The 25,760-nt window shown below is 45.5% G+C and overlaps 1 protein-coding gene across 4 annotated transcripts in view; it reads right to left on the reverse strand.

The window, feature by feature from the left end:
• Window positions 1-25,760, reverse strand: part of ETS1 (ETS proto-oncogene 1, transcription factor) — a 122,933-nt gene that overhangs the window by 36,793 nt on the left and 60,380 nt on the right. The window contains exon 1 of one of the 4 annotated variants that reach the window (XM_037505608.2): window positions 24,761-25,140. The exons of 2 other annotated variants lie outside the window; for them this stretch is intronic. In XM_037505608.2, coding sequence (XP_037361505.1) covers window positions 24,761-24,842 — 82 coding nt within the window. In that variant the 5' untranslated portion in view covers window positions 24,843-25,140. Of the gene's footprint in view, window positions 1-24,760; window positions 25,141-25,760 lie in introns of those variants that run through there. One more of the 4 variants, XM_037505610.2, reaches the window with a different exon arrangement.

Consider the following 25,760-nt stretch of genomic DNA (forward strand, 5'->3'; position numbering starts at 1 on the left):
CAAATTAAAAATGTTGGTTCATGTGAACCAGAGAACTACTTTTTTTTTTAATTAAATGTCTTAATTTTTTCACATTATTGTTAATTTTTGCACAGCATTTGATTTCTCCCCTCAGATGTAGTCCCTATAGATCTCCAGAGAACGCCTTTTAAGACAACACTATCGTGATCTGGAGTATGGTGACCTACGATCAGAAAGTGATGGCTTCAGATCAGGGTGGTGCTAAGCCAGCCCCTTTGATCCCTCCACTAAAGCGGAAGAGCACAGGGATGGCATCTCCTAATTGTCAGTGTTCTCACGACCTTATAGCTGTAACAAGGAGTTTGCAGCTGAAGGCTGAGGACTCTGCCACATACTCAAAGGCAGTTGCCCAATGGCCCAGAGCAAGGGAGAAGGTACCTCTACTCCTTCAGGCACCCAAAGAGAGAAATGACCGCTCACTCTGATTCTGGAGCTCATCCTCCCTGGAGACTTGCTACTGGTCTCTAATACTTACCCAAAGAAGATGCCAATATCTCAGAAGAATGGGTAAGGGAATCTCAAAAGCAATCACTATTGCCCTCTCACATGGAAGAGAGGATCGTATAGAGGGCTGCAGGGGGCCCTTCTTTCTTCTACACCCGACTCCAAATCCTGTAGTCATTCCCAAAAACTTGGTGGACGGGACTTGCAGCTGAGGAGGCTGGCATAATCCACCAGGCTTCCAGCGGAGGTTAATGCAAAGAAGGGAAATAAGTGTCTCTCCTCAGCCCTTTTGGCTCTGTTTTCATATATACAATGGGTGACAAAGCAGTGAGGGGCAAGGAAGACTCCTGGCTCCTGCAAGAACTAAGTAAGACATGGCTCAGTGCCCTTACTGGGCCACCCATTGCAAGCACAGCTGATAAATGCCCCAAATAATGGACACCCAGGACCCTGACACAGGCTCCTATCAATGAGTTGGACACACAACTGGGTTTCTTGCCTTCTCTCAACACCCCATTCTTGAAGCCACCAGCCAATAAAAAACTACTCCAAAGAAGGGAGAAAGCAGCTGCACAGAAAATCCAAGGACTTGAATGACCAAAAATGCAAGCCTGTCTCCAATCACAGCATCTCAGCCCTGCTGCCAACGCCCACGCCACCAGGGAACAGACACTGCTTGGGTACAATGTGCCAACTCTGAAGTAGATGCCTCTCCTCGGAGGGAAACAGCCCCAGGACAAAAGAGATGGTCCTCTGAGAGGCACGGCATGCTCCCAGGTCCTGCAGCCAGGCCTGGGAAAGCAGCCTGCAGAGAGGGCTGAACACACCAAACATCTGTAGGAAGTGACTTCAGTCTTCTCTCTCCTTCCCCTCATCTACCCCCTGCCCCATCCCCCAAAAGGAGTTTTAACACATTATTACCACTGAAGTCCTGAGGATTTGGTGACTCACCAGGCTCACACATGGTTCCAATGAGCCCTTGACCATTACATGGTAGGGGAGCAGGAAAAACAAATGAAAGCAGTTGTAATTCGGCAGCGCCGCAGCCCAGACCTGCCAGACAAAAGGGATTGCAGGCATGTTCCCAAATTCGCTCAGGCACCTGACATGCAAAAGCTATTTTTAATCACTGGATTTATTTCTTTCCTACCCCTCCACCATCCTCCACCTCAGCAAATGTTTCGAAGTCAGAGCAAACCCCAAATCAATTCCAGGTGTTCAGGGAAACCCAGAGAGGCTCTTCCGCTCCAGGACCTGAGCCAGAAAGCAGAACTGCCCCCTGGGTCCCGCAGCTACATTTTCTTGCTCTTTCCTTACAACAGTTCAAATCTCCCACCCTAAACACTGGGCAAATGGCCTGAAAGAGGAAATAGTTGAATGAATGGGCCCTGCCAGAAAGACTCCTTAACACCCGTTTTCTCTAGCAGCCCCGGCCAGGGAAGGAGAGCGAGGCAGGCTCTGAAGAACACTGAGATGGGGTGTTTCTTTATTCTCTGGGATTCTCTGCCTGCCTGACCGTGAGGATTAAATTTTGTCTGAAAATGCCAAAGCTGAATATACCGTAGGTGCTTACTATGTAATTGATGATTTGAACTACAACCGTGAAAAGCATCTTGTAAAATATAAAGACTAAATAGTTACATAATTTTATTCCCCAATGCTTGGAGAGATAGCAAGGAGGACTCTGGCAGTTCCCCCAAGTCCAACTCAGCAACTGAGAAAAATGAGGATAAAAATCATACTCAGAGACACTGATAGAAACTGACATTCCCTGAATCTGTCTTTGTCTATAACACAACATACTAATTTCTTATCTATAGTTCATCCTCTAATCTGCATTTTTGTAGCAATAAAAAAATCATCTAAAATATATGTTTTGCCATGACAACACCACACAGCTTACAAGATCCAGGGGACCTATGACGCTTACTGGTTTTGAACACTTTCTAAGGGAACTATCTTAGTGTCAACAAGGCAGACAACAAAAGTAACCACTTGTGATCAAATCCCTCTTCTGTATGTTAGGCATTTGCCAAAACCCAAGCTACATTTCACCTCATCATTTATTGTCCTTAAGTGCATGTCACTCTCACGATATAAAAGAATGTTTTAACTTCTTGAGATTAGGATACCTACAAGGAGACCCACAGCAAGGAAGTAGTGCTTTAGAGTATAAAGTTCTTAGGTGATCATTTAAAGCCATCTACAGAATGCTTCAGATTTCAAATTATTGCCTATATAGGTAATTCCACTTGGTTTCAACCACAAATCATAGAGCCACAGTCTCTATACTACTGAGTAGGAAAGCATCCTTTCAAGCCCATGACTTTGCCCAGAGCCAAGAGATCCTCCTGGTTCTTCCCATACCTTACACTGCCTAGTGAGGGCAAACACCTGCCCAGCCTTCAACTCACAATCAGGTCAAAAGGTACCAACACAGACTACGATAAGCCAACTCAAGAATACGGAGAGTATACTGCATCCTACATCTTGCTCCCCTCCCAGATTGCACTACTTCTATTTTACCTATCAGTCTTTGAAGCCTCACCCTCTGGGAGTCTTAAGGTGTCAGTTAATTATGCTGGTCAATTTATTTTAACTTCATTTGATTTCTATCTATAACCATGAGTGCTGCTCTCTCAATAAAATTCCACATTTTAGACAATTTGTTTCCTATTAGTATCCCAGAAACAAGCAAGCTGGAGTGTTTTTGCCATCTTATAGGTGAGGAAATTGAGGCTGCCTAAGGTTACTTAAGGACTTAACCAAGATGATCAGTCCAGGCAAGTGCTATAACTACAACTCACAGCTAGGTCTTCAGACACTAAAGCCAGTACCTGCTAGCAGAGTTAAAAGCAGGGGAAGCAGAAACGATGGACACAAGAGCATTTCTTTGCTTTTTCTCCATCATTTTCATTACAGAGCCAGTTCCTTCTGGAGAAGGAAAACACCTTGCTCCCTGGGACCCTGCAGACAGGAGCAGCAACACACAAAGGTCAGGGCTCCAGGCTTGCTCTGCCCAGAACCCAATCAAAAAGGCTGGGCCCAGGGCCTATCTGGCACTCGGTCTGGGGGACTGGAGGCAGGACAGGCATGGAAAGGGGCTCTCGGGGATCACCAGGAAGGATAGGCTGGTCAAGGTGGAGCCTGAGGCGTTTTCTCCATGGGCAAAGGAAAAAATCTGGGCAAACAAATGGAGTGGAGTCCGTTTATTTAGGCTGGACGAGGTAAAGTTTTTCTACACTTTTGAACTGTTTGCTCAAGGCCTGCCTCTCCCTCCCACGCAGGAAACAAACACAGAGACAGGCCTCTTCTAGCGAGGGCTCCAGTGGCTGAACGCAAACCAGGAGAAAGGCAGAAGGAGAGGGGCTTGAGGGAAACGAGGGAGGAGAAGTCCTGGGCCTGTCCACTCGGGAAGCAGATGGGAGGAGCTGGCCAGAAGGAAGTGCCGGCAGTAAAGACATGGCAAGAAGAGGGCAGAGGGAAAGAAAGGAAAAGGCAGAGGAAGAGAATACTGAAATATTGAAACCAGAATAAATGGACAGACAGTAGAGTGGAAGTTGGGCTGGAAGAGCCAGCTACTTACTCCCAATTAAAGATCTTCAGAAAGCAGCATTTTTTCCATTAATTTTAAAAGGAAATTCTCTCTCAACTTTCTTATTTATTTATACATTATATAAATACATTTTTAAACCAAAAAAGGAGTGTTTTTTCCAATGGGAAAAAAAGCCCTGTTTGAGATGAAAGCCAATCTTCAAAAACCCTAAGAGGAAGCTGGGACCCCACACGGCTTGGTGCTGCAGAAAGAAAAACAAAGTGGACATTCTTCCTGTGTTCTAAGGCTTTTTTATGCAGATGTGTTTTTCTTTTAATAAATAAATCTGGACCAAGGAGGAAAAAGCACACTCATACACATTCATACAGTACGACAGTCTGTCTTCCACCCAGGGATACAGGGAGAAGTCCGTTTCCCCAGTCCACAGGCAAATCTTCTCCACTTGCCAAATGCAGGCACTGAAGCAAACACACATACAGAGTGGCCCAAAACTTCCCAGTGCTCGTGAGTAATGACTATTGGAGGCGGTGGCCGGGCTGGCTACAGTCACCATGTCCCAGGAGGCCGGCAGAGCCCTTTCATACAACACTTTATTTAAGCATTCATTTGTTTCCTACTTTTAGTGCCACTCAATTTCACTCCTGGACTGCAATAATTTTTTTTTAATGATTATACACACCGAGTTAAAATCTCCATCTTGTGAGTTCTAGTCATCGACCCTAATTCTGTTGGTTGGAGCCACCCGGTACAACTTTCAACAGCTTTAATCACGCCGTCTGTCATCACTTTCCGTCCATGTTTTTAAACTCTTTGGCTCCTTCAACCATTCACGAAGTCAGGCCTTGGACTGTCCCCCTCCCTGCCTCACCCCAAGCGTACAGAGCATCATTTCGTGTTCCCAAACAGCATCACAGGCACCACACTTCTCAGGGGTCCAAGAGGACCATTTTACTCCAGACACTTCTGGGATGCACGTGATTTTTCTAACAGCCACTCTCCAAAAGCCACTCAGCACCACTGTCAGACCTTCTCCATAGGAAGTAATGCTGAGCCAATTCCACTACAGTAATGGACTCTTAATAACTTTACATTCATCCATATTGAAACTCACCTTTTTTGTTTTGATTCATGTTTTCATGCGTACAGATCTCTTCTACTGCATGAATCTGCTTTCACCCTGTAAGCTTTGCACCATCTGCCAATGACCAACTGTGCTTTCTGCAGTGTTCTCTAATCTCTAATCTGAGCCCCTGATAAAGCTGTAGGAAAGGCAGTACCCCAGCACTGAGTGTCATACCGTGACATCAGAGACCACGCATCACTGTCATTGACATATTAATCACGACCCTTTGGGTGTAGCTGCTTAAGCAGTTACAAATCCTCTTGAACTCTACAACTACTGGGTCCACAGATACTCATTTTGAACACAGATCTATCATGGAAAGACCCAGACAAAAGCCTCGCCAGAGTTAAAACAGGAGGATCTGATTATCAGCTGATGTACCCATTGTGGAACCAGTTTTCCTCTCGAGATTCCCACTGAGCTACAGACAAGTGCAAAGGCACTGGGAGAGACGGTAGAGCTGGGGTTCAGATCTCTGCACAAGACTGAGACTGAGAAACACCGGAGGGGGAGAGAGAGAGAGGAAGAGTCTAGCAAGCAAGCGACAGTCTCTTAGCTTCCAGAAAACAATGGGCAGTTAGAGAACAATGGCTACAGACAAAGTCTTGGTCTATTTATATCTGCCACTGTTAGACCCAGACAGGAGGAACTGGAAGTCTGCCCTGCATGCACAGCTCCAACTGGACCCGCGCTGGGAGGAAGATGAGGTCACCAAGAATGCTGCCTGCTCAGGAACAGGCTCTTTTCACTGGCATCGTTTCTGATTAGCCTAAAGGATCTATTCAGCCAAATGAAGACGTGTGCTTGCCCACTGCTAAAACCAGCCACCACTGAGAGGACAGAGCAGAAATGGAAGTATTGCTTAGTCCAAAGCAATTAAGGCCTCTCTCTCCAGAGGTCAAAGAAAGGTGGGGAGGCCCAGGGAAAACTAACCAGCAGATGGAGGTATGCTTTGTGGTTCCCCAAGCAGGAGTCCTATCAGGTCTAGAATATAAGGTTGGGGCACCGTGAAAGAGCTTATCTGCAAGCCAGTCCAGCCTCACTGCTGTGGAGCTGAAATTCAGACAGGAGGCTCTCTGCCTTCCCTTTAGTTCAGCCCCTTTTGACAGTTTCTTTTCTTTTTTTTCTGGAAATTTTATCTTTTGTTCTTAACATGACTTTGCAGTGATAATCAATTTTAACCCTTCCCAATTGTGTAACTGAAATTCTTTTTTCTTTTGTTATTGAAATTCTTAATCGTCCTTCTGGTTTACCAAGGAGAGCCAGCCTTGGTCACCTAAGCCTGTATTTGTCACCGACCTGGTAATGAACAGAGGCCAGGCCAGGGGATGCATGATCTGTGAAATGCTTTCATTGTGAGTCTCCACAGACAGTCCTCAACATTAACAGACACCCCATAGAGTCAGCAACTGCACCCCTGGATCCAGTCCAACTCTACAGCCCTAAGAATCCTAAGCAAATAGCAAGAATCTCCCAAAGGCAAGAAATGTGGGGCTTAAGACAGAGCTTCCCTGGGAAGTGACTTCAGTTTCCAAACTCATACCTACCAGCTCCCTCACCAACTTCCCTCCTTGCTTCTGGAAAACTGACACTCAGTAGGTAGAAAGGAACTTAAACTGGAATAATTTTCTCTTTTTCATTTAAATAGATTAGGGCGTTTCACGGGAAAAGTTCCCAAATAATGCCACTGCATTCAGAGGGCTTCCCGGCAAGCACTTCCACGGTTTATCATTTAAAAGCTTAAGCATAGAGCAGGCAAGTGCTGGACCAGGAGGAGGCCAATGCAAACAGAATGGTTGAACGTGAAGCCTGGTGTTCCTTAACCCACCCTCACCTGGGCCCGACTCAAGTCCATGAGTCAAGATGTGCAGGGAGCAGACTGCAGGGGAGCTAATGAACTCGAATTATAGGAGATCTGAGATAACATGTATAAGGCTGTGGCAGGCAAATACGCCTGAACAGCTTTTGTTCTAAGCAGACAGCAGACACTGACACCCAGATGGAACATCTGACCACCTGAAATATACCAAATGGATGATCTCAGTATGTGCACGGCCCACCTATTCTGCTCCCAGGACTTCGTCGAGCAGTCTGCCTTGTCTTCTCCCCACCCGCTGCTCTCAGCAGGCTGAGCATGCCCTTCTTCAGCTCCAAGGGCCCGGCAGAGGGACCCCAGAGTCACTCAAGACAGCCAGGTGGGAGCCACATGGCAGGAGCGGAGTGCAGGCAGAGACACACACCCCCACCCTGAGGGTGGCTGACATCAGAGGAGCTGCCAGACTTCCCACCCATACTGTGCTTTGCAGGCACAGGAGACAGCTCCTCTCTCGACCTGTCCCAGCCTACAAAAATACTGCAAGCCAGCTACATACACAAACACCGAAGCACCGCCCAAAACAGGCCAGCTGGACTTGCCCATATCAGGCACTCTGCGTTCACCAATCACAAAATAAAGGCCACACTCGGTTTCGTAAATTCAAATGTATGTCCCTAAGGAAGAATCAGAAATCCCACTGCTGTGAGGGACTTAGGCAATAGTTTCCCGGGCTGCCAAGGAGATACTCAGAACCCAGAGGAAGAAGTTTCATATTCTTCCTAAAGCGTCGGGCTCCTCACCACTCACCCTATCATCCAAGGCCACTCTTAGGTTTGTTTAGGGCACCTAAGCTATCATTTGGCCCCTACCTCCCTTCAGGTTTGGTCTGTTTTGTGGCCTTAATCAATAACCATCACCCCGTGGGTTCCACTTGTGTGTTCACTTTTCTGGGCTCTGCGCTTCCATCTCACCTTCAAAATGGTTACATGGTGTATAAAGCCTCATCTGGGGCCAAAAAGCAGGAAAGAGGAATTTACAGAATTTGCTGTAAAACTTTAACAACTCCTTGGAGGGACGCGCGCCTTCCTGGCAACCTGACATAATTATAAGATGAATGAAAAGTTAGCTGCTGGTAAAGAGGAGGAGGAGCAGAGCTTTCACTGGTCCCGGGTCCTACACTATTCCTGGAAGACGGAATTAGGAGGGACCTTCGACTGCGCAGTCATCTAGTTCAAGCTTTTTCTCTTACTAATGGGGAAAATGAAGCTCAGGGAGGTGACATCAACTTGCCTTTGGTCACATGGTTACTAATTCTAGACCTCTTGACTCCCTGTCCAGTACTTTTTTTCCTCTACACCACTCCTATTTATTTATAGCAGTGGACAGAGAGGGAGGTGTCCCTCCTATCTTCACTACCATCGAGTTCGTCATTCTGGACAAACACTACTCCTCCCCAAGTTCTTAAGAACCACAGAGGAACAGCACCGTTAGAGCTCTGATGAACATGACTTGGAATTTTACAGACTGTAAAAAAATAAGAAAGATTTTGACAGTGACTCCAATAAATACCAGAGCTTATAAAGCAACTCGTCTTCAACACCCAACTGCAAATGCATGACACCACTGTATGAAACAGCTCTGAAACTTGAGGGTGCTATTCGTAATTAAAAACTTGAGGTTGCTATTCGTAATTAAAAAGGGAAGGAAGTAGTTAATTTCAGAGATCTAATGAGACCTTAACTATGAAAGCAGTGGAAGGAGAATAGGTCACCATGGTGTCACTCAAAGGTCCTAGATCACTACCAATTTCACTAGGTTGGCATTCCACAGAGCCTAACAGAGACACGGAGATAGAGCTGAGAGAATACACAAACCCTACTGACAAACCAGAACATAAAATCAGAGGCATTGGCCTGTGAGCCTAACTTGATGCACCTTACTAACAAGGTCTTATGTCTCGCACAAAGGCCATGGTTCTAAAACCAAGTGCACTTAGATGGCCAGGAGCTAAGGGGTCAAGGACAGATAGACCTAGCTGTGCTCTCTTGGCCTCCACAGACTTTTTTCCCTCCCTTCAGTAAGGGCCTCTCCTAATGGCCCCAATCACCCAGACATAGACATCCGCCAATCCCACTGCTGCCCTGGAGTCTCGCCCACGCTGGCCCAGAGCAGACAGCATCCCGATGCCTCTCACCTTGGCAAACCCAAGAGGCTGAGAAGTCGCCAGGCAGACCAGATCTCCAGATCAATGGGCGGAACAGTCCAATGGGTGGAGAGCAGAGAAACAGTGATCAATGCAGAAAGGGGGAGGGAGCAAAAGCCACTCTCCATCTGCTTGCGTCAGGTGGGAAAGGGAGAGACAGGGATGCACAGCCTTCCTCCGTTGCTAATAAATGACTCTGCCTCATCAGGAAGCCATTAGGAAATTGCAGCCACAGCCCCAAGCTCAGAGCCTGAATGGTCTGCATGCAGCTGGTGAAAGCACTCATTATGTCTGCCCAGACGCACAGCAGCTCATTACACAGTGCAGCCTCCCCATGTGAGCCACCAGGAGACAGTAAGCGGTAGCCTGAGCGGGCAGGAGGCAGGGACCGACCCTCGCAGTGGTTAATTAGTTCCTCCAGGTACCGGCCCAGGGTGTAGGGAGAAGGCTCAGGGTGTAGGGAGAATGGGAGGCTCTCGTCGGGGAGGTCCACTTCCACATGTGCCCCGCTGGAGCCTCCCCAGCATCCCTTTATTCAAGAAGTGCTACTGGCTGCTAATGGGTATGAGGTTCATCTGGGGGTGATGAGATATTCTGGAATCGGATACGGATGAGACGCCACTACTCAGTGTATGTACTAAAAAAACCTCTGAACCACACGCTTCAAAAAGTTCATTTTATGTTATGTGGATGGTACTTCAATTTCAAAAACACTGTTTTTATTTTTAAAGAATGAGCTAGTGAGCCACCTGCCACAGACAGAGCAACAGGGATTCCTGGGTGGGAGACATGGGGCCTTCGTGTGGGGTTTCTCTTCCAGTGGGACATAAGCACAACAGGACATACTCACAACAGTGAGGGGCCCACCGATACAAAGACACAAGGTTCTGCGATGGAGACTGAGTGATGTGGCTGGGTTCGAGAAGCACTGGGGTAGGGGGCAGGAAAGAGCCTGCTGATGTCCTGAGTGGAGGGGTGCAGAAAAGGAGGGGGGACAAGGTGGCAAGTACAACACCAACGTCAGATGGTGGCACTAGTGACAGGGAAGACTTGAGAGGAGAGAACAGCTACACTCAAAGATGGTGTGTGGACTGCAGAAAACAGAAGTGCCTGGGGTGGCGGGGGGTAGGCTAGGAGAGCTCCACCCAGGGCCCACTATGTGGAGACTAAGAGAGAGAGCCACAGACTCTGGAGACAAGGGAATACCTCGAATTCTCCTACCCCACAGATGCCTCGAGAAGAGGCTGTCCAAAAACTTATCTTTCTGTATCTTTTTATTTCTGTGTGTAAGACTTTCAGGGGACTTGCATCGGACCTGGCTCTTTCAGGAGGTTTCTTCCCTGACCCCTGGCAGGAGATAAAGGCAGATAAAACAGGCAATGCGCAGGGCCAGGCTCTCTAGACAGGAACTGAAAAAGGTGCAGTCACGGGCAGTGTGACCGAAAGAGATCTTTTTGGAAAATTCTTTTCCAAAAGGGATCATGAGTTTCGTCCCCTGGAATGCCCCAGAGCAGCTGGGATTGGTTCTCTGGCCCTGACTCAGATTGAGTAAGGCTCCACCCTCAGATGAGTAAATAAACTGACCCAAAGAATGGGGTGTGGGGGAGAGTGAATGGAGGACAGAGGGGGAGCAGGACACAGGACAGGGAACCCGGAGAAACAAGTGCTGACTCTGGAGCAGGGAACACACACACATGAAATTTCCAGTCCATTCCAGACAGGTGGTATGGCAGAATTCAAGAAATAATTCTCTGAGTCTTACACATAACTCCAGTTGGGCTATATCCCTGCCTTGGCGGCCTGCTCATTGCTGCTTTATAATATACTGAATTAGTCACTGGATTAGCAAACACATTTACACACACTGGCACACAGCTGTTTAAAGACACAGGATCCCCTTTTCTAGGTGCCAAATTCTGACTGTAAATCAACCATTGCAATTGGCAACTGGCACACTTCAGAGGCACACAGTTACTATAGATGTCTCCGGTTGCAAAGCACACCAGGGAGAGTCTGCTAGAACTGGGAGGGTCTAAAAGGCTTTTGCCTGAGAGTCAGAAGAAACAGATGCATATAAAGAAGAAAGGACAGTGGGCTTTTCAGTCCCCCAGGCTAGTCTCAAGGAAGTTACCAAATGGATGCATCGACCCAGACTTTCACAGCTAGGTACCCGGAAGGAAGCCTGGCTTGGGAAGTGACCACAATATAATGTAAGTTCCACCCCTGTCTTGCCGTATCAGCAAGGAGTAAAGTTTTCCTCCTGAAACTCAACTGCTGAGGCTGCCTTCCAGAAAGGAAAACTATTGCAGGGCAAAGAGGTGATCCCTTCAGCAAATAAAATAATTCTATATCTTGATAACAACAATTTCAAGAAATGGCCTCATCATAATGGCAAGGGTCAGGTCTGGAAACAATGCTTTAGAATTCAAAATATGACCTATGCCCTAACTCAACTTTGGTAAGACTGCGTGAGAGGAAGAAAATATTGTAACTGGCCACAGGGACTGCTCTGGCCCACTTGGTTATGGGGGTGTCAAGTGGAAAATTTTCTGTAACCAGGTTAACAGTAACCACATTTTTAACAACCACTGAAGTAATAAGAGCATCGTCAGCAATGAACATTTGTACAGAATAAGGTAGCATAAGAGAGAATGATAAGATATCATTTATTGAAACCCTGTGGCAGGGGAAAGGTTTTACAGAAGTTATTTCAAAAGCTTACAATAGCCCCAAAAGCTCTGTATTATTATTTCCTTGTAAGGGTAAGAAAGGCAAGCTTTAGGAAGTTAATAATTTGTCTAAGCACAAGTTAGCAAGCAGAAAGCCTGAACTCTAACCCAGGACTCTCTCCCATCCAGACCCTGCTCTTTCCTGGACCCCAAGGTGTTTACACCAAGGGACACCAGTATAACCAAGATAATGAGTGAGAGGCTATATGACTCGGGGACAAAGATGACTTACCTGGAGCAACTGAAATGTAAACCCTTTCCCTTTGACTTAGCAATCTTATCTACCAAATGGGAAAAGGAGGACTTATTGATAACACAAGTTTATGCTAAGTAACATGGGCATTAACGAATCCACTTAACAAATGTAAGAACTTCGCACTTAGGGTCCTAGAACAGGAATCTTGAGGTTTGCACATAAATGTGTGACTAGGTTGTGTAGGAAAAGCCCGGTGTATTTCTTGCATCAGCTCTGGAAATTCAAATATTCATTCTTTGGAAATGGATTTGCCCACAAACACTGAAAATATTCTTTTCTAAAAACAAGGCAGTTGGAGGCATCCAGGGTTCGGCTCATTCTTGCTCTTCACCCTCATGCGGGAGAGCAGCCCATACTCATCAAAGCCCTGGGAAACCAATGCCAAGTTGCCAGGCCCCAATCTCATTTTAAAACCTCAGTCACTGTTTCATCCAACTAGCACCTTGAAGCTTTGGAGACTGTGTAGCCAGCCTGCGATTTCTAATTTCTCCCATCAATCTGTCCATCACAGAAAAGCCTGGGTGAGAACACAGAGACGTCACAGTTCCCCTATAAAAGGTCTGCAGAAATCCAAAAATAAATACAAACCTTATTTATTAATAAAATCTCTGATTAATTCAGCAGTTATCTGCAGGTAGACAATCATTCATTCATGTGTGTTTATTTCCTACAACCACTCCCGTAGTATAAGGGACCTCAAGGCCTACACCTGTGCCTCTGAATATCCCCTTCCTGGAGAATTCTCAATAAGGTGGAAGTCTTACTTCATTCCTTCATTTCCCTATCAGGAAAATGGGGATCACAGCACCAATTCTATATGCAAGTTTTATCTAGTCTGGCAATGTTCACGTGCCCATTTTGAATTTGTAAATGCACAATGGAAATGACTTAAACTCTATTTATTTTGACTTTCTCACAACTACACATCCCAATGGCAGATATTTATAGATAAACTGAATGCTTTCTTCCTCACCCAGATAATAACAAGGAGCTTAAAAGCACAGCACACGAAAGGCTGTTCCATCAATGAAAGCTTCTGGGGAGAATGTCAGAGCATTTTCTCGCCAGGGTCTAAGTTGGTCGGACTGTAATTAGGAAGATCTAAGCTCATATTTGTGACTTGAAAGCCTATGGCCTTAGGCACATTACTCAGCCTTTCTAAGTCTCAATTTCTTATCTTCAAAATGAAGGTTTTTTACTTCAACTTCACAGGGTTGTCTGAAGACTGCCATTATTTGTGTCACACGCCTTGCCAGGCATGTGGCACATAGTAGGTCTCTCTAAATACCAGTTTCACTTCTTTCTCCTGTAAAAGGAATCAGGGATCTGTACAGAAACTAAAAGCAAGCATCCAGGCCTTTGGGGGAATGTTTGCTTAAGAAGCAAGGAAGGTGTTAAGATTGAACTCCTTGATCTGTGAAATCAAGGATGCATTTCCTGTACATACATGACTCACCGTTAGTGTCTCCTGTTTTCCCTATGGCCACTCTGGATCCCATCTCCCCCTGATTTAATAGCACTCATTGCATCATCAAGACTCCAGAGTACTTTCTAAGGTGAGCTCATTCATGCTCCCACTCTCTCCCCATGAAAGGCAGCTCATTCACTAGGAATGTCCTCCATAGAGTACACAGAGATGGCCACGAGCTGTGGCTCTAGTCTGGCAGCTCAGGGTGAAAACAGACTCAGAGTTCCCGATGCTCAGAGCAGACAATGAAAGGTAAAGGATCACCCAAAATATAGCTGGACCTGCCCAGCTGTCACCAAGAAAATATTCAAACTAGGAAAAGGTAAGAGTCTTGTTAGCTCTATTCACAAGTGGACAGCACAAAGACAGGGGTCTGGACCCCAGTTTGAGGAGACACACTTTGCAGTCACAATGTTTCCTGGCAAGCATTAAAGTTAGTGCCCAGATTTAAAAATGTCAAACATAAAACTATTATCTTCATTTCTACTGCAAGCAGGCATCCACCCTCTACTTGCCTTGCTCACCTCCTTTTCTCCAGTAACCCAGCACCCAAGGGTGTTGCTGTCTACTTTAGACTGATATTCATTCCTAAGGAAACAGCAATGTGTTAAATGGATTCTTCTCAATGCAACAACCTGTCGTTTGGCCTTGGAATGTTCTGGCTTCCAGAATGACCAACACAGGGAAGGAAGGGACTTACTTTATTGCTCTGAAACAACACATTATGTGGAGGAAATAATCTAATAATTTTGTTAAGTTCCAAGTGTACATACTTAGTGCCCTGCCCCAAATGGAAACTGACAGGGTGGAGGGAGGGTTAATCACTCATCTAAGATGTTATTAAATCTTATATACCTCTTGGGCACAATTCTTTCCCATAACTCAAAGATTTGGGGGTTTTGTTTATTTTTTCCCTGAACACTCTTTTAGCTACCTGATGTTCTGGCTAGTCATTTAGCGTAAAGGGGAGAAGTAAGGCCCAGAGCACCAAAGCAATGTGCCACATATTTCAACATAGGAAAACAGAGGTTGGACAAACTCTTTCAATTAAAAAAAAAATGTATTTCTCAAAGTCCAAGGTCAACCTGCACCATAGGGAAATTGCATATTAGTCTAGTAACTTGTGGGGTAATTCTTTCTTTTTTTTAAATGTCTTGCGAAGGAACTAACTTGCCATACTACTAAATGTTGGCTAGTGGCTTGACATCATAGAAAGCTGTGCAGTTTTTCCAGAACTTTTGTCATAGTGATGGGTGCGACCAACTCAAAGATCAATAATTAGCCAATTATCCAATTGTGTAGGACCTACTAAATATATGTAAATTATGTGGGGGCAATTATTTCCAGAAAAAGAGAAGAGGGTGCCTCCCTGAGGTTATCTGATCTCAAGCAAGTGGTCACTGCTACTGTTTTTACTGTTATTATTAATTATTATTGTTAGAGTGGCCTGTACCGTGTACTGATCAAATCAAAAAAACTAAAATGTGTGTGGCTAGATGGAAATACCAGGGGATTTGGAGAAATTCAGCTTCATGAAACTTAGGATCACTGCCCTGGAGGTTCCCTATTTGAAGTCATATGTCAAATTATAACAAAGTGAACTATTAAACAATACACACAGAGAGACCTAATCCAAATATTTCTCCAAATTCAACAAACATCCAAATGTTTTTGAGAATTCTGAAGGCAGCAGACAGAGAATGTGAGGGTTAACCACAGCTGGGTTTGCATCTCAATTCCTCCAAGCACCAGCTGTGTGGCCTTGGACAAGTCACTTAACTTCTCCGTTTTGTCATCTATGAAACGGGAATAACACTTAGTCATTAGGAGGTAGGGTGAAACGGTGAGGCTCTTGGCACAGTAATAAGTTAACACATTAGTGAGTTAGCACATCAATACCTATAACTAACAGAAGCAAAACAAAATAAAAAGATGAGCGGAAACAAGCAGGGTCTACATAAGTTCCAGTAGGAAACTCTACCAGTTTTCAATGGCAGTCCCCCTTGTTTTTCAGCCACAATTGGCATGTTGACCTTAAGCCCCTACTCTAAAGGAAAGGGGTAACCGTGGCAGGCCTTTCTCAAAATGTAGAAATAACATCAAGAAAGTGATTTTCAGATAACAACTGTGTGTAGGCGCTGCTCTGCCCCTGCTGCAGGGACATCTTTGAGAAGCAAGGCGGCCTATGCTTACCACACCCTGACACACACTTGCAGCTTCCTGGACGGTGGGGAGCGGGGGAAAACTGAAGCAGGTGGTATCTTGTCTGCCCCCGCTTGCCCAGGCAGCCCGCGCCTACTGAAGGGTCAGTCGGGCACTGCACTGACAACCTTCCCAAGCAGCCAGAAGCAAACGGGCCTGGGCCCTTCCTTCTGCACAAACAGGAGGCAGGGCCTTGACTCATTTGTCTGCCAGGAAGAGGCGCTGAGGTGGCTTTCAGCAGCCTGCATTCCCTCTGCAGGAGGGGGACTGTTTATGTTCAGAGTAGTGCACTGAGCAGGGCAGCTTGGATAAAATAAGCCCAGGGCTCAGACCACACGCTCAGCCCTGAGGATGCAGCTGGGGCTGGCTGCCTCACCTACTGGACCCCCAACCTACATCTCCTTCCTCCACGGGAGCCGCCTTCCGCTGCAACTGTCGTCAAGGCTTATGGAAAAAAAGGAAGCTGTTTCATGGAGGAAGATCAAGAGGGAGGCGTGACTCCTGGTCCAGAGGCACCCCTGAGACAATGCACCCCGTTTCTCCAACTGTTCAGCAAGGCCAGTAACAGTTTCTAATATCCATGGAAGTTAACCTTCACCAGTGATTGAATGGTAACAGAATGTGGGGGGTTAGGAGAAAAACACCCCCTTGAAAAACAGTCTAGGTTTTCTCCAAGGCTTCATTATTTTAGATGTTCCCTATAGTCATCAAATGCCAGTGTTAGGAGAAACCTTACTGGTCATCGTCTCCAGGGAATTTCTTGGACCAATGAAGAACATGAGGTCCAGAGAAATGAAATGACTTGCCCAAGAGCACACAGACCAACAAAGCTATGGCTACAATCCAGGCTTCCAGACTTCCCAGCCAGTACATCCTCCCCGGGGGACAGACACACTACTATTTATTTTGTACACTATATTTATTTCTACTGTGCTGACTGGTCTTCCCTTATCATTCATAAATCCTCATTACTACACTTCAATTAGCTCCAATGCTATAACAGCATATGCCTAATGTACATAATTATCTTAAATCTAGGCAAAGAATATCAATTAGATAAGAAAAATGTGTAACTATTAGAAGTATGAAAATCATCACCTGGAGTAAGTAAATTTCCTGTGGTAGATTTTCTGAATTGTATTTTCTGATTGTGCTTTACAGACTCAACAACACACTGATGTTAAGCAGGAATGATAAATAATGAATTCGTACACAAAACTGTAATTGCACACAAAGGTCATGACTTGAGAGCAGGTATAGTACCTGGCACAAAGTAGGAGATCCTAAATACTTCAACGCATGCAACTACAAACTCCTCAAGTTTAAGAGTTCCCTTGTTTGACCTAGAGTCTTTTATTTTCCATTTGTACCTTGAAAATATGTACCTGATTGATTCTGTCGTCTTCTCTGAGGTTTAACGCTTGTTCTGATAAACTGATAGGGAGGTTTTAACAACTAACAGTCTGAGTGGGAGGTAAGTAATGCTAAGAAAAAGAAAAAAATATCACCTCTCTCACAAGCCTATTCAGTAACACTGCTGTGTCCTTAAAATGTCTCTCCTTTCAAAGGCAAAATTCACCCTGAGTTTCAAAATGCTCCTACATTGGTCCTAGTCTCATGTGTCAGCTTCTCTTCCCTTACTACAATCAAGGTATTAAATGTTCTTCATATTTATGTGAGCTTTCTTTTACCCCAAACTTTCTGCATGCTTCCCACACTGTTCTCTGTATCGAAAATAACCCCTCTTCTAGTCTCCCTCCTCCTTCAAACGCTTCTGCAATACACCCATGCTCCCCCTGAAGCTGAACCATGAAATGATTCTAGCTTAGGACTGTTAGAAGAAAAGACCAAACAGGCACAGAAAATATAAGGAATTGCTGATGCACAAACATTTCCATCAATTCAAACAATGGTCTTCGCCTACACTTTTAGAGTGGAAACACCTGGAAAACAGGGACTATTTCCTCTGAGTTATCCTGACCAGCCATCTACCCAGAAGGTACAGAAATATTCAGAAATGGTCGCACAGAGTAGAAACAACAGGTTCCCAATATACTCCCTGCCACCTAAGACTGACTGCTACCCCAGCTTATGGTTTGGTTCTTAGGAGAACCATATCACTTAGATTCCTTCCTTCCTTTTTTCTTTTTTTTCCCCGTATTTCCTTTGGTTCTTTCATACCTTCTTCCTTTTTTCTGTCACCACTCTTCTACATATTTTTTTTAGCCAAAAGAGATGTTGCAATTGAACCCACCATGCCCTTCCTCCCTCCTAAAGAATTGAGGCCTCGCCTTTTTACTTGTTTTTGTTTTTACCCACTTAAATGGCACAAAGAACCTTTTTTTTTTCCATCCCTTTTGATGACAACAGTCAAATCTCTCATCTTGAATAAACATAACAAATAAAAATTTTAATTATCTTCACTTGTATAATGATGACATTTACCTCTACTAAAGAAGTTCATTTTCACAGGCACGCACACACACACAATCATGCAGAAAGTTTACAGCTCCCCCGCAGAATCTTGCAAAGCAAAAATTAACAGCTTAGCATAGCTACCCAAAGCTACCAAGAGGTTTCAAATGCTTGTACTGAACTTGTTTGAGGTTGATTTTTAGTTGTTTCTCAGACGCTGAGAAATATTACACTGTGCGTCAGACACAAATTTAAGAATGTAACTCACGGTTGAAGGAAACCACACTGCACTTAAAATTGCTGCTAACTCTTAATCTGGTCCTGTTCGCTTACTTTACTAAACCCTAAGATTAGTAATTAAGACTATCTATTACAAAGAATGTTATCACCCAAATTCAATGTCTACATAGCGTGACCTACATAAGCTGAGAGAGTTGCAGACGATATCTATTGCTCTGGTACAATTATTAATAGTACCCATTACATTCTCAAAAGTGTTCCAGGCTGGATGATAAATTCTATGATCTCGCTATCTATGTACACCATCAAGAGCTGAAATCTCATAGGCCAAAACTCTCCAAAGCTACTTTGGGTGCTAGAACACATCAGACCAATCTTTTGTAATTCTGACACAGAACTAAATGCTACTCAAAAGGACAGTTGATGAAAGTTGACGGGTCAAAAGCAGCCACACTGAAGTGTCCAGGGAAGACTGGGACCCAGGCAGCAGCTACTAGAAAGCACCTGGAACATATAACAAATTTGGCCGAATAATCAATCAATATTTATGGCTTGAACAGCAATATTTTGAGTGGGTCTGTAAGCATGGCTCCCTGCCAATGAAATAAGATCTACTGCAACCTACACCACAGACCAATTTTGTTCTGTATCTCTTTAAACACTACAAGCTATAAAATTAAAAGAAAAGTAGCAGAAATAGGGCTTCAGAGAAGCAGCCAAGTAGAAAGAGCTCATTTATGCAATCTGGACAAACATCTACACACCCTTTGAGAAAACGTAACTTCAACCCAACTGAAAAAAGCAAAAAGCAACTATAGGCACAGGGTGAGTAAAAATGATAGATTTTGGGGTTGCCTTGTCATCCCCAACTTCCAGTTAAGAAGAGCTTAAGAGCTGGAAGCCAAAAGTAGTCTTAGGATGCTGTGAACATGGTCACAAATCCAATCAGAGACTGACAATTTCATTCTGGAGCAGCTAGATAGAGAGAAGCACGGTTTCTGTGTTGTTTGTATATAAATTTCTCTCCATGATGACTGTGTGAACACAAGGATGTTATTTGGAGGAAATGCCCCCTATTAGGCAATGATAGAGAAACTGACACCTTGCCATGGACAAGCTGCAAGGATCTCCGTCTGTCTGTCCTTTGGCCATGGGCTGTGAAAGGCTAGCAGGTGTGTGGGCAGAGTTCCAGGGCACACCAGCCCAGTAGGCAGGAATAACTACATTGTGCCTTGACCCAGGAAATGGACATGAGAACACTAAATTTTAAGCAAAAATAAATTAAAAACTTATTTGCTGTGCAGACAGCAAATGTAGATACCTATGGCCTTTTTGCAGGCCGGAAAATTAACCAGTAATTGCATTAAGAAAACAAACTAGTTGCTGATCTATGTTTCTCTCCGCCCAGAAGGCAAGAGATTATTCGCCAAGCAGCCTCTGTGATGAAAGCGGTAAATCAGGCAGATTCAGGAGGCTCTGGGAAGGACGTGACCTTGGAAGTAAACATAATCACCTCCCACCTGTGAGACACTACTGGAAAAACAAGACAACCCTGGTTCCCTGCTTGGCAATTTGAGGCAAATGTTGCTGGAACTTTCGAGCATCTTCTTAAAAACATCTGGACCACCAAGCCGAGAGGACAGCGCTGTCCTCCAGCACAGGGGAATGCTGCAGGACAGCAGGCGCCCCTGCAACTCCTCAACTCCCAAAGCACCAAGCAGCATTGCCTTCTCTTAGGCCTTCTTAACTTTCAAAGTTTCTGTGAATAACAATGTGCTTTAATTTTAGGTGTAAAGTGCCTGCAACAGCACATCAGTTGGTAAGTTTCTAAGCATAGCTTGGGGCAAATTATCCATCTCTCCAAATGTCAATTTCCTTCTCTGAGAAATGGATAAAATAATACCTCATTCCAGCCCAGAGTGCAGGAGGACTGTGACAGTGCTATTTTATGTGCCTGGTTCATAATGCAAGCTCTGTATGGGATTCTGAAATGGCCGGATCACCTGTGCATGGCAGGATTGACCTCCAATGCAAGCTCCCAGAACACCACCATAGCCACGGTAATTCATTCTACAGACCAGAGAAAAGGTCTGTAATTATGCTGTCGCTGCAGCCATTGCACAGTTATCTGGGTTCTTTCGCTTTCCTGAAAAATCCTGACCTAACTAACCAGTTCTTGGTTGTGCAGAGATTTTGATGGAGCCCAGAGCAGACCCGGCTCTGAGAGGTTGACCACTGACCAGCTTGTCTCCGGGAAGGGAGGCATCCTCCTACAGGGTGGTCTGGTCTCTTTAAGAAAGAAAAAATGTTACACAGAGAGAGAAGGAAAAAAAAAAAAAAAAAACAGCAATACAAACCAACCAAAAATGCCAGGAATGCAAGCTCTGCCAACCAAATAAATAAATAAAATGTGAGATACTTTATAATAACTGGACATGATACAATTCTCAACTATGCATAAATGAAAAACTACTTTTCCATCAGTCCTGCAAATATCCCCTGGGTCCTAGTCTTGGTGACCTTCTTGCTCTGAGGTAGCACTGACAGCCTCCAGCACCCTGAGTGACTGACCCACCCTGTGCCTTGAACTGTGACAGTCGTGACCTGGAGACCTCCTGCCTCTTACTGCACCCTGGCTCATGGGGCTGGCTCGCTGGCCTGGCTCAGAAGGGAGCCAGCCCCATGGACTTGAGCGCTCAGCCAAACAGGTGAAAAAGTTCTCTCCAGCTTTTACTCTTCTTTCCCTCAAACAGATTAGGGCCCCTGTTAATCATTTCAAGGGCCCCTGAAAAATTTACACAGCTCAGGGTCATTTTTTGCTGACCTGTTTTCTAGTTAACCGTTTATTAGAATTTATTATGGACTAGACACTGTTTTAAGAAGCTGCACACATGAATATTTATTTAATTCTCATGTCTACCTGTGAGGTACAGCTATTCCACTCATTTCACTGACACAGGAGCTGGAGCACAGAGGGATTAAGTCATCTGTCCCAAGTTGCACAGCTAATAAGTGACAGAGCTGGGATTCTAACCCAGACAGGCTGGCTCCAGAGTCCCCACTCTGAACTGCAGGACTCTTAGGTCACTAATGGAGGGTAGTAGAAGTCCAGAAGGAGCCATCCCCGTGATGCAGGCAGCTTTGCCCTCTTTCTTGCCTGTGCTGAAGAAGAGGCCTTACCAAAGGGACTGGGCAAGGGACAAAGCTTCTTCCCTCTGGATTCTCTGGGAGGACCGGGGCTGGTCCTTTTATTATTATAAAAGGGCAAATAGGCAGAATTTGCACTCATGTGCTTCTCTGGGCATGATGCTCACCTCTCAAGAAGGTGGAATAGGGAAGGAGAGGGAAAAGTAAGCGGCCTGGGAATGTATTTGCTTTGGCACCGGACAGGGCCCCTTCTCAGCCAGCTCCACATCAGGAGGGAACTTCATAGACACTCAATGGCTTTGTTTTAGCCCATCTGAGATCTGAGAACCTTGCAATTGTGCATCGCAATCAAAATGGTCTATTCCAGTTCATACCAAGAAGGAAAATTCAGTTCCAATGTAATTTCAAAGTATATGCTAATTTGGTGCTTAAACCTGTCAAAAAGTCCTAAGAGAGATCTCAATCTAGAATAAAAATAAATAAAGGGTCTTGATCAGGTCCTGGTCACAAAGACAAACAAATAACCCAGTTTACTGGCAAACGGATATGTGGCTTGGCCTCTCAGTGCCTCTACTTCCCCTTCTAGGATACAGATATAATATGCCACTGAACAGCCAGAAGAAAAAAAAAAAAAAAACTAGCTGAAACTAAAACAAAATGCTGTTTTGACTCCCTATCTTCTATGACTTCTCTTTGGCACTCCTATTTGGGTGGGTGGGGGAATTCTAGTTTAATTATTTAAGCCAGATAAGATTCCAAACTAGTTGTCTCCACACATAAGAAACTATACAACCCCCAAAGAATCATTCTGACAAATATTTAAGTCACAGCTGTGGACACACGGCCACACTGTGAGAAGTTAAACTTTAAACACATGTCCTATATGGTCTGCTGGGCAAAGCAAATCCCCACTTAGCCAGAGTCTTCACTTCTAAACAACAAAAACAGACAGGAAGATGTTTCTTCCATCCTTGCACCTGCAAGTTTAGTTCTCAACTGAAGTTTCTTTGCTGTGCTCTTCAGAGGTAACTTGCAGCATTGCTCAAAGCAACATACACTGAGGAGTTAGAAGCAGGGATTATCTTCATTTCAGTCACTGGCTCACAGATAAATTATCGATCTGTTCTGTGCCTCTACATATTACAAGGGTGTAATATTCAACTTTATGCCTCTAAACATCCAGAATAAAACTAATAATTAGTTGGAACATTTTTTCAAGTTTCTTCCTTTATTTTCCCCAAAACAGTGTAAGAAATCAAATCTCATTTCAAACAAATGTCAGAAGTTGGCCTGATTTCTTTGACCAGGTGAAATTTTCATGCATTAAAGGTGGCATACAAATCCTCCTAAGTAACTTGTAAAGCTTTTTGAAAATGAGAAACACTAAAGAGGTGCTTACTGTCATGGATGTTGATTTCAGCACCAAGGCCCTGCTGGCCCATTTTACAGATGGCAAAGCAAAGGGACGTCGCTTGCCCAGAATTAATTTTTTATCAATAACTGAAAGAACAGCACCATTGATTTAAAATCTCTAATATTTAATACTAAACACCCCCTCAAGAAAAAAACTGCTTCAGCTGTTTACTGTGATCTAAAACATGTGTTGCCGGGGCTCTTTTTCATTCCAGTACATAAGACCCATTGTAGGTATGTGGACTGACATAGCTTCATGATATTGCCCAGATGACCAAGTCTGTCTCTTCCCCATAAACACACATATAAACAAGTCATCCTGAAGGAAAGGACCTGTTAGTTGAGTTTACATCTTTTCTGGGGACTATCTTTGCACTTCTTTTATACCTGCTTTGAATCAATTAACGAACAGAATTTATTCTGTCTTCTTTGAAGCCCCAAATGCAACCATCCTTGCAATATCACTTCAGAACTATAGCTCTCAGTGCCTGAAATGTTCAGGTTCCAGTTGATCTTAGCATTGCTAAGACCATGATCCTCCTTGTGAGAACAAGCCCTGCCTCCTTTGTGCACAGCAGTACTGGGGTGAAGGGTAGGGGTTCTAACGGGACATGACCAGATCTGTTTATTAACATTTCGGAAGAATCCCCCAATGACAAAACAAGAGCTTGGTTCGTGCTGAAAGTTTAAACAGATTAAGGGTTAAAATAAACAGCTAATTGTGGGAGAGGCAAAAAAGTATTAACCACAGGGAGCAGCAGCTAAACTTATGGATAATCGAAGACAAGAGGGCAACATAGCACTGCAATTCATTATTTTCCAGAAAGCCTTACTCTCTCTACATAGGTGTGTGTATACATATCTCCTACCTCTAAAATCTCCAACTGTAAGGACAGCAGGTAGTTCCCTATCCTTAAAGACAGCATCTTTCTCTCCCAAACTGCATTGACTCCAAGAATTCTGGAAGTCCAGACTCCACTGAGCTGCTTGCACTAAATTTTGTGTCTATTAAATGAAATTTTTTTCTTATACCTCTCTTCAAATCCTTCCAACCACCAACCAAAGTCACCTTTGGTGTTGGGATGTTTTGCCTTTTCTAATACATCTTTGGCACCAGATAGATGGGAGTTTAGAAAGATGGGGAAAGTGAGAAGCCTGTATAAATAGAATGGGATGTTCCTGAAGTTTAGATGATAATTTCAGGTTCCCGTCTCCTGGTTCTCCTCTCTTCTTCTCACCCTAACCCCAGAAGAGAGGTGACAGTGAGCAAAGGGACATGTGACAGGGGAGTTCAGGGAGGCAAGACATTTGAAAATGTGCTTCAAGGCCAGCCTAGGGGTTTTGGTTTTGGTTCTTACACCCAGAGTTCTCCATCCAGTTCTGGGACATGCAGGATCAGGGGATGATGCCCCCTTTATGGCAATGCCCACCCCATCTAATATTAAAGAGTTAGGCCAGAGGATTCACCCTTCAGGAAGAAGTAAAAAGCCGGTATGGGGAAGTTGGATATTCTAGAAGCTTTTTTCCATTACTATAAAAACACAGCTGTGAAAATAAATGCCCCCCCAAAAAAGGATCTTGGCCCCCAATAATCCTCCTAGCCTCTACCTCTCCCCACTGCCACTAGCATCCCCTCTCAGTCCGAAGAGTACTATACAGAAGGAAACAGCAAAGGGGGGAGCGAGGACCCCAAGAACTGGGGTGGGGGCCTCAGCAGTCACACTCACCCGGGGAGGGGAAAAGCTCCAGATCGACTTTTTCTGTCTTGATGATGGTGAGAGTCGGTTTGAGATCGACGGCCGCCTTCATGGTGCCAGGAGTGGGGAGACAGACTGGATTATAGCAAGTTGGCTGTTATTCTCGCTGTTTTCTTTTTAATGGGGCTTAATAAAAGGGGAAGGGGACGAAGGGGGGGGGATCCGACTTTCTTCCCTAAAACCTCAAATTCTCCGACTTTCCCCGGCGCCCAGACGGTGCGCGCCCGGCACTCCCGGGAAGTTGGCACTTGGCGAAGAAGTGCGCGCGCCCCGGGTCCCAGCCTCGCCCCGCTCCCTCCTGCTAGTCCTCGCCCGCTCCCTCCTCTCCGCCGGCCGGCAGCCTGAGCTCGCTCTCGCCTCCAGCCGCGCTCTCCCTCCCTCTCTCCCTGCGCGCTCTCCTCCTCTTTAGGGCGTTCCTCGCGGCGCCAGCCTCGGCCGCTGGGTCTGCGCGCCCCGGCTCCCTCCGCCCCCTCACCCCCCATCTCCGCAAGGAGGGGGGCCCGGAGAGAGGGGTGCGGGGGCGGGGCGATCGGGGCGGGGCGGTCGGGGCAGGGAGGGAGCGCTCCCAATCGCCGCCGGCGACCCAAAACGAAAGGAGGAGGGCGGAGCTCCGCGTCCACCCGCGCCGGCACCCGGCCGGGGCGCGCCCGCCCGCTGCGGAGAGGGGGAGCCGCGCGGGGAGCCCGCCGGCGGCTGAGTCCTCGGCGGACAAGAAGGGGGGGCCCCGAGTGCGCGAGCCGGCTGGGCGCGCAGGCCGCCTCGACCCTTTCGGGAAAGTCCGTCTGATTCTCCACGCATTCTTGAATACTTGGTCACCCCTCTCCTGTCCCCCTCCCAGTAGCAGCATAGTTTTCCAAGTGCGTGTGCATCATTCATTCACAAAGACTGACACACAGGACGTGAGGCATGCCCCCGAAGGGGCGTGCGTGCAAGCAGGCGCAGGGGGATTTGGGAGCCCTGTCCTCACGAA

Source organism: Talpa occidentalis, unplaced genomic scaffold (genome assembly GCF_014898055.3).
Source record: "Talpa occidentalis isolate TD23 unplaced genomic scaffold, MPIMG_talOcc4v2.1 talOcc4.12, whole genome shotgun sequence".
NCBI classification, from domain to species: Eukaryota; Metazoa; Chordata; class Mammalia; order Eulipotyphla; family Talpidae; genus Talpa; species Talpa occidentalis.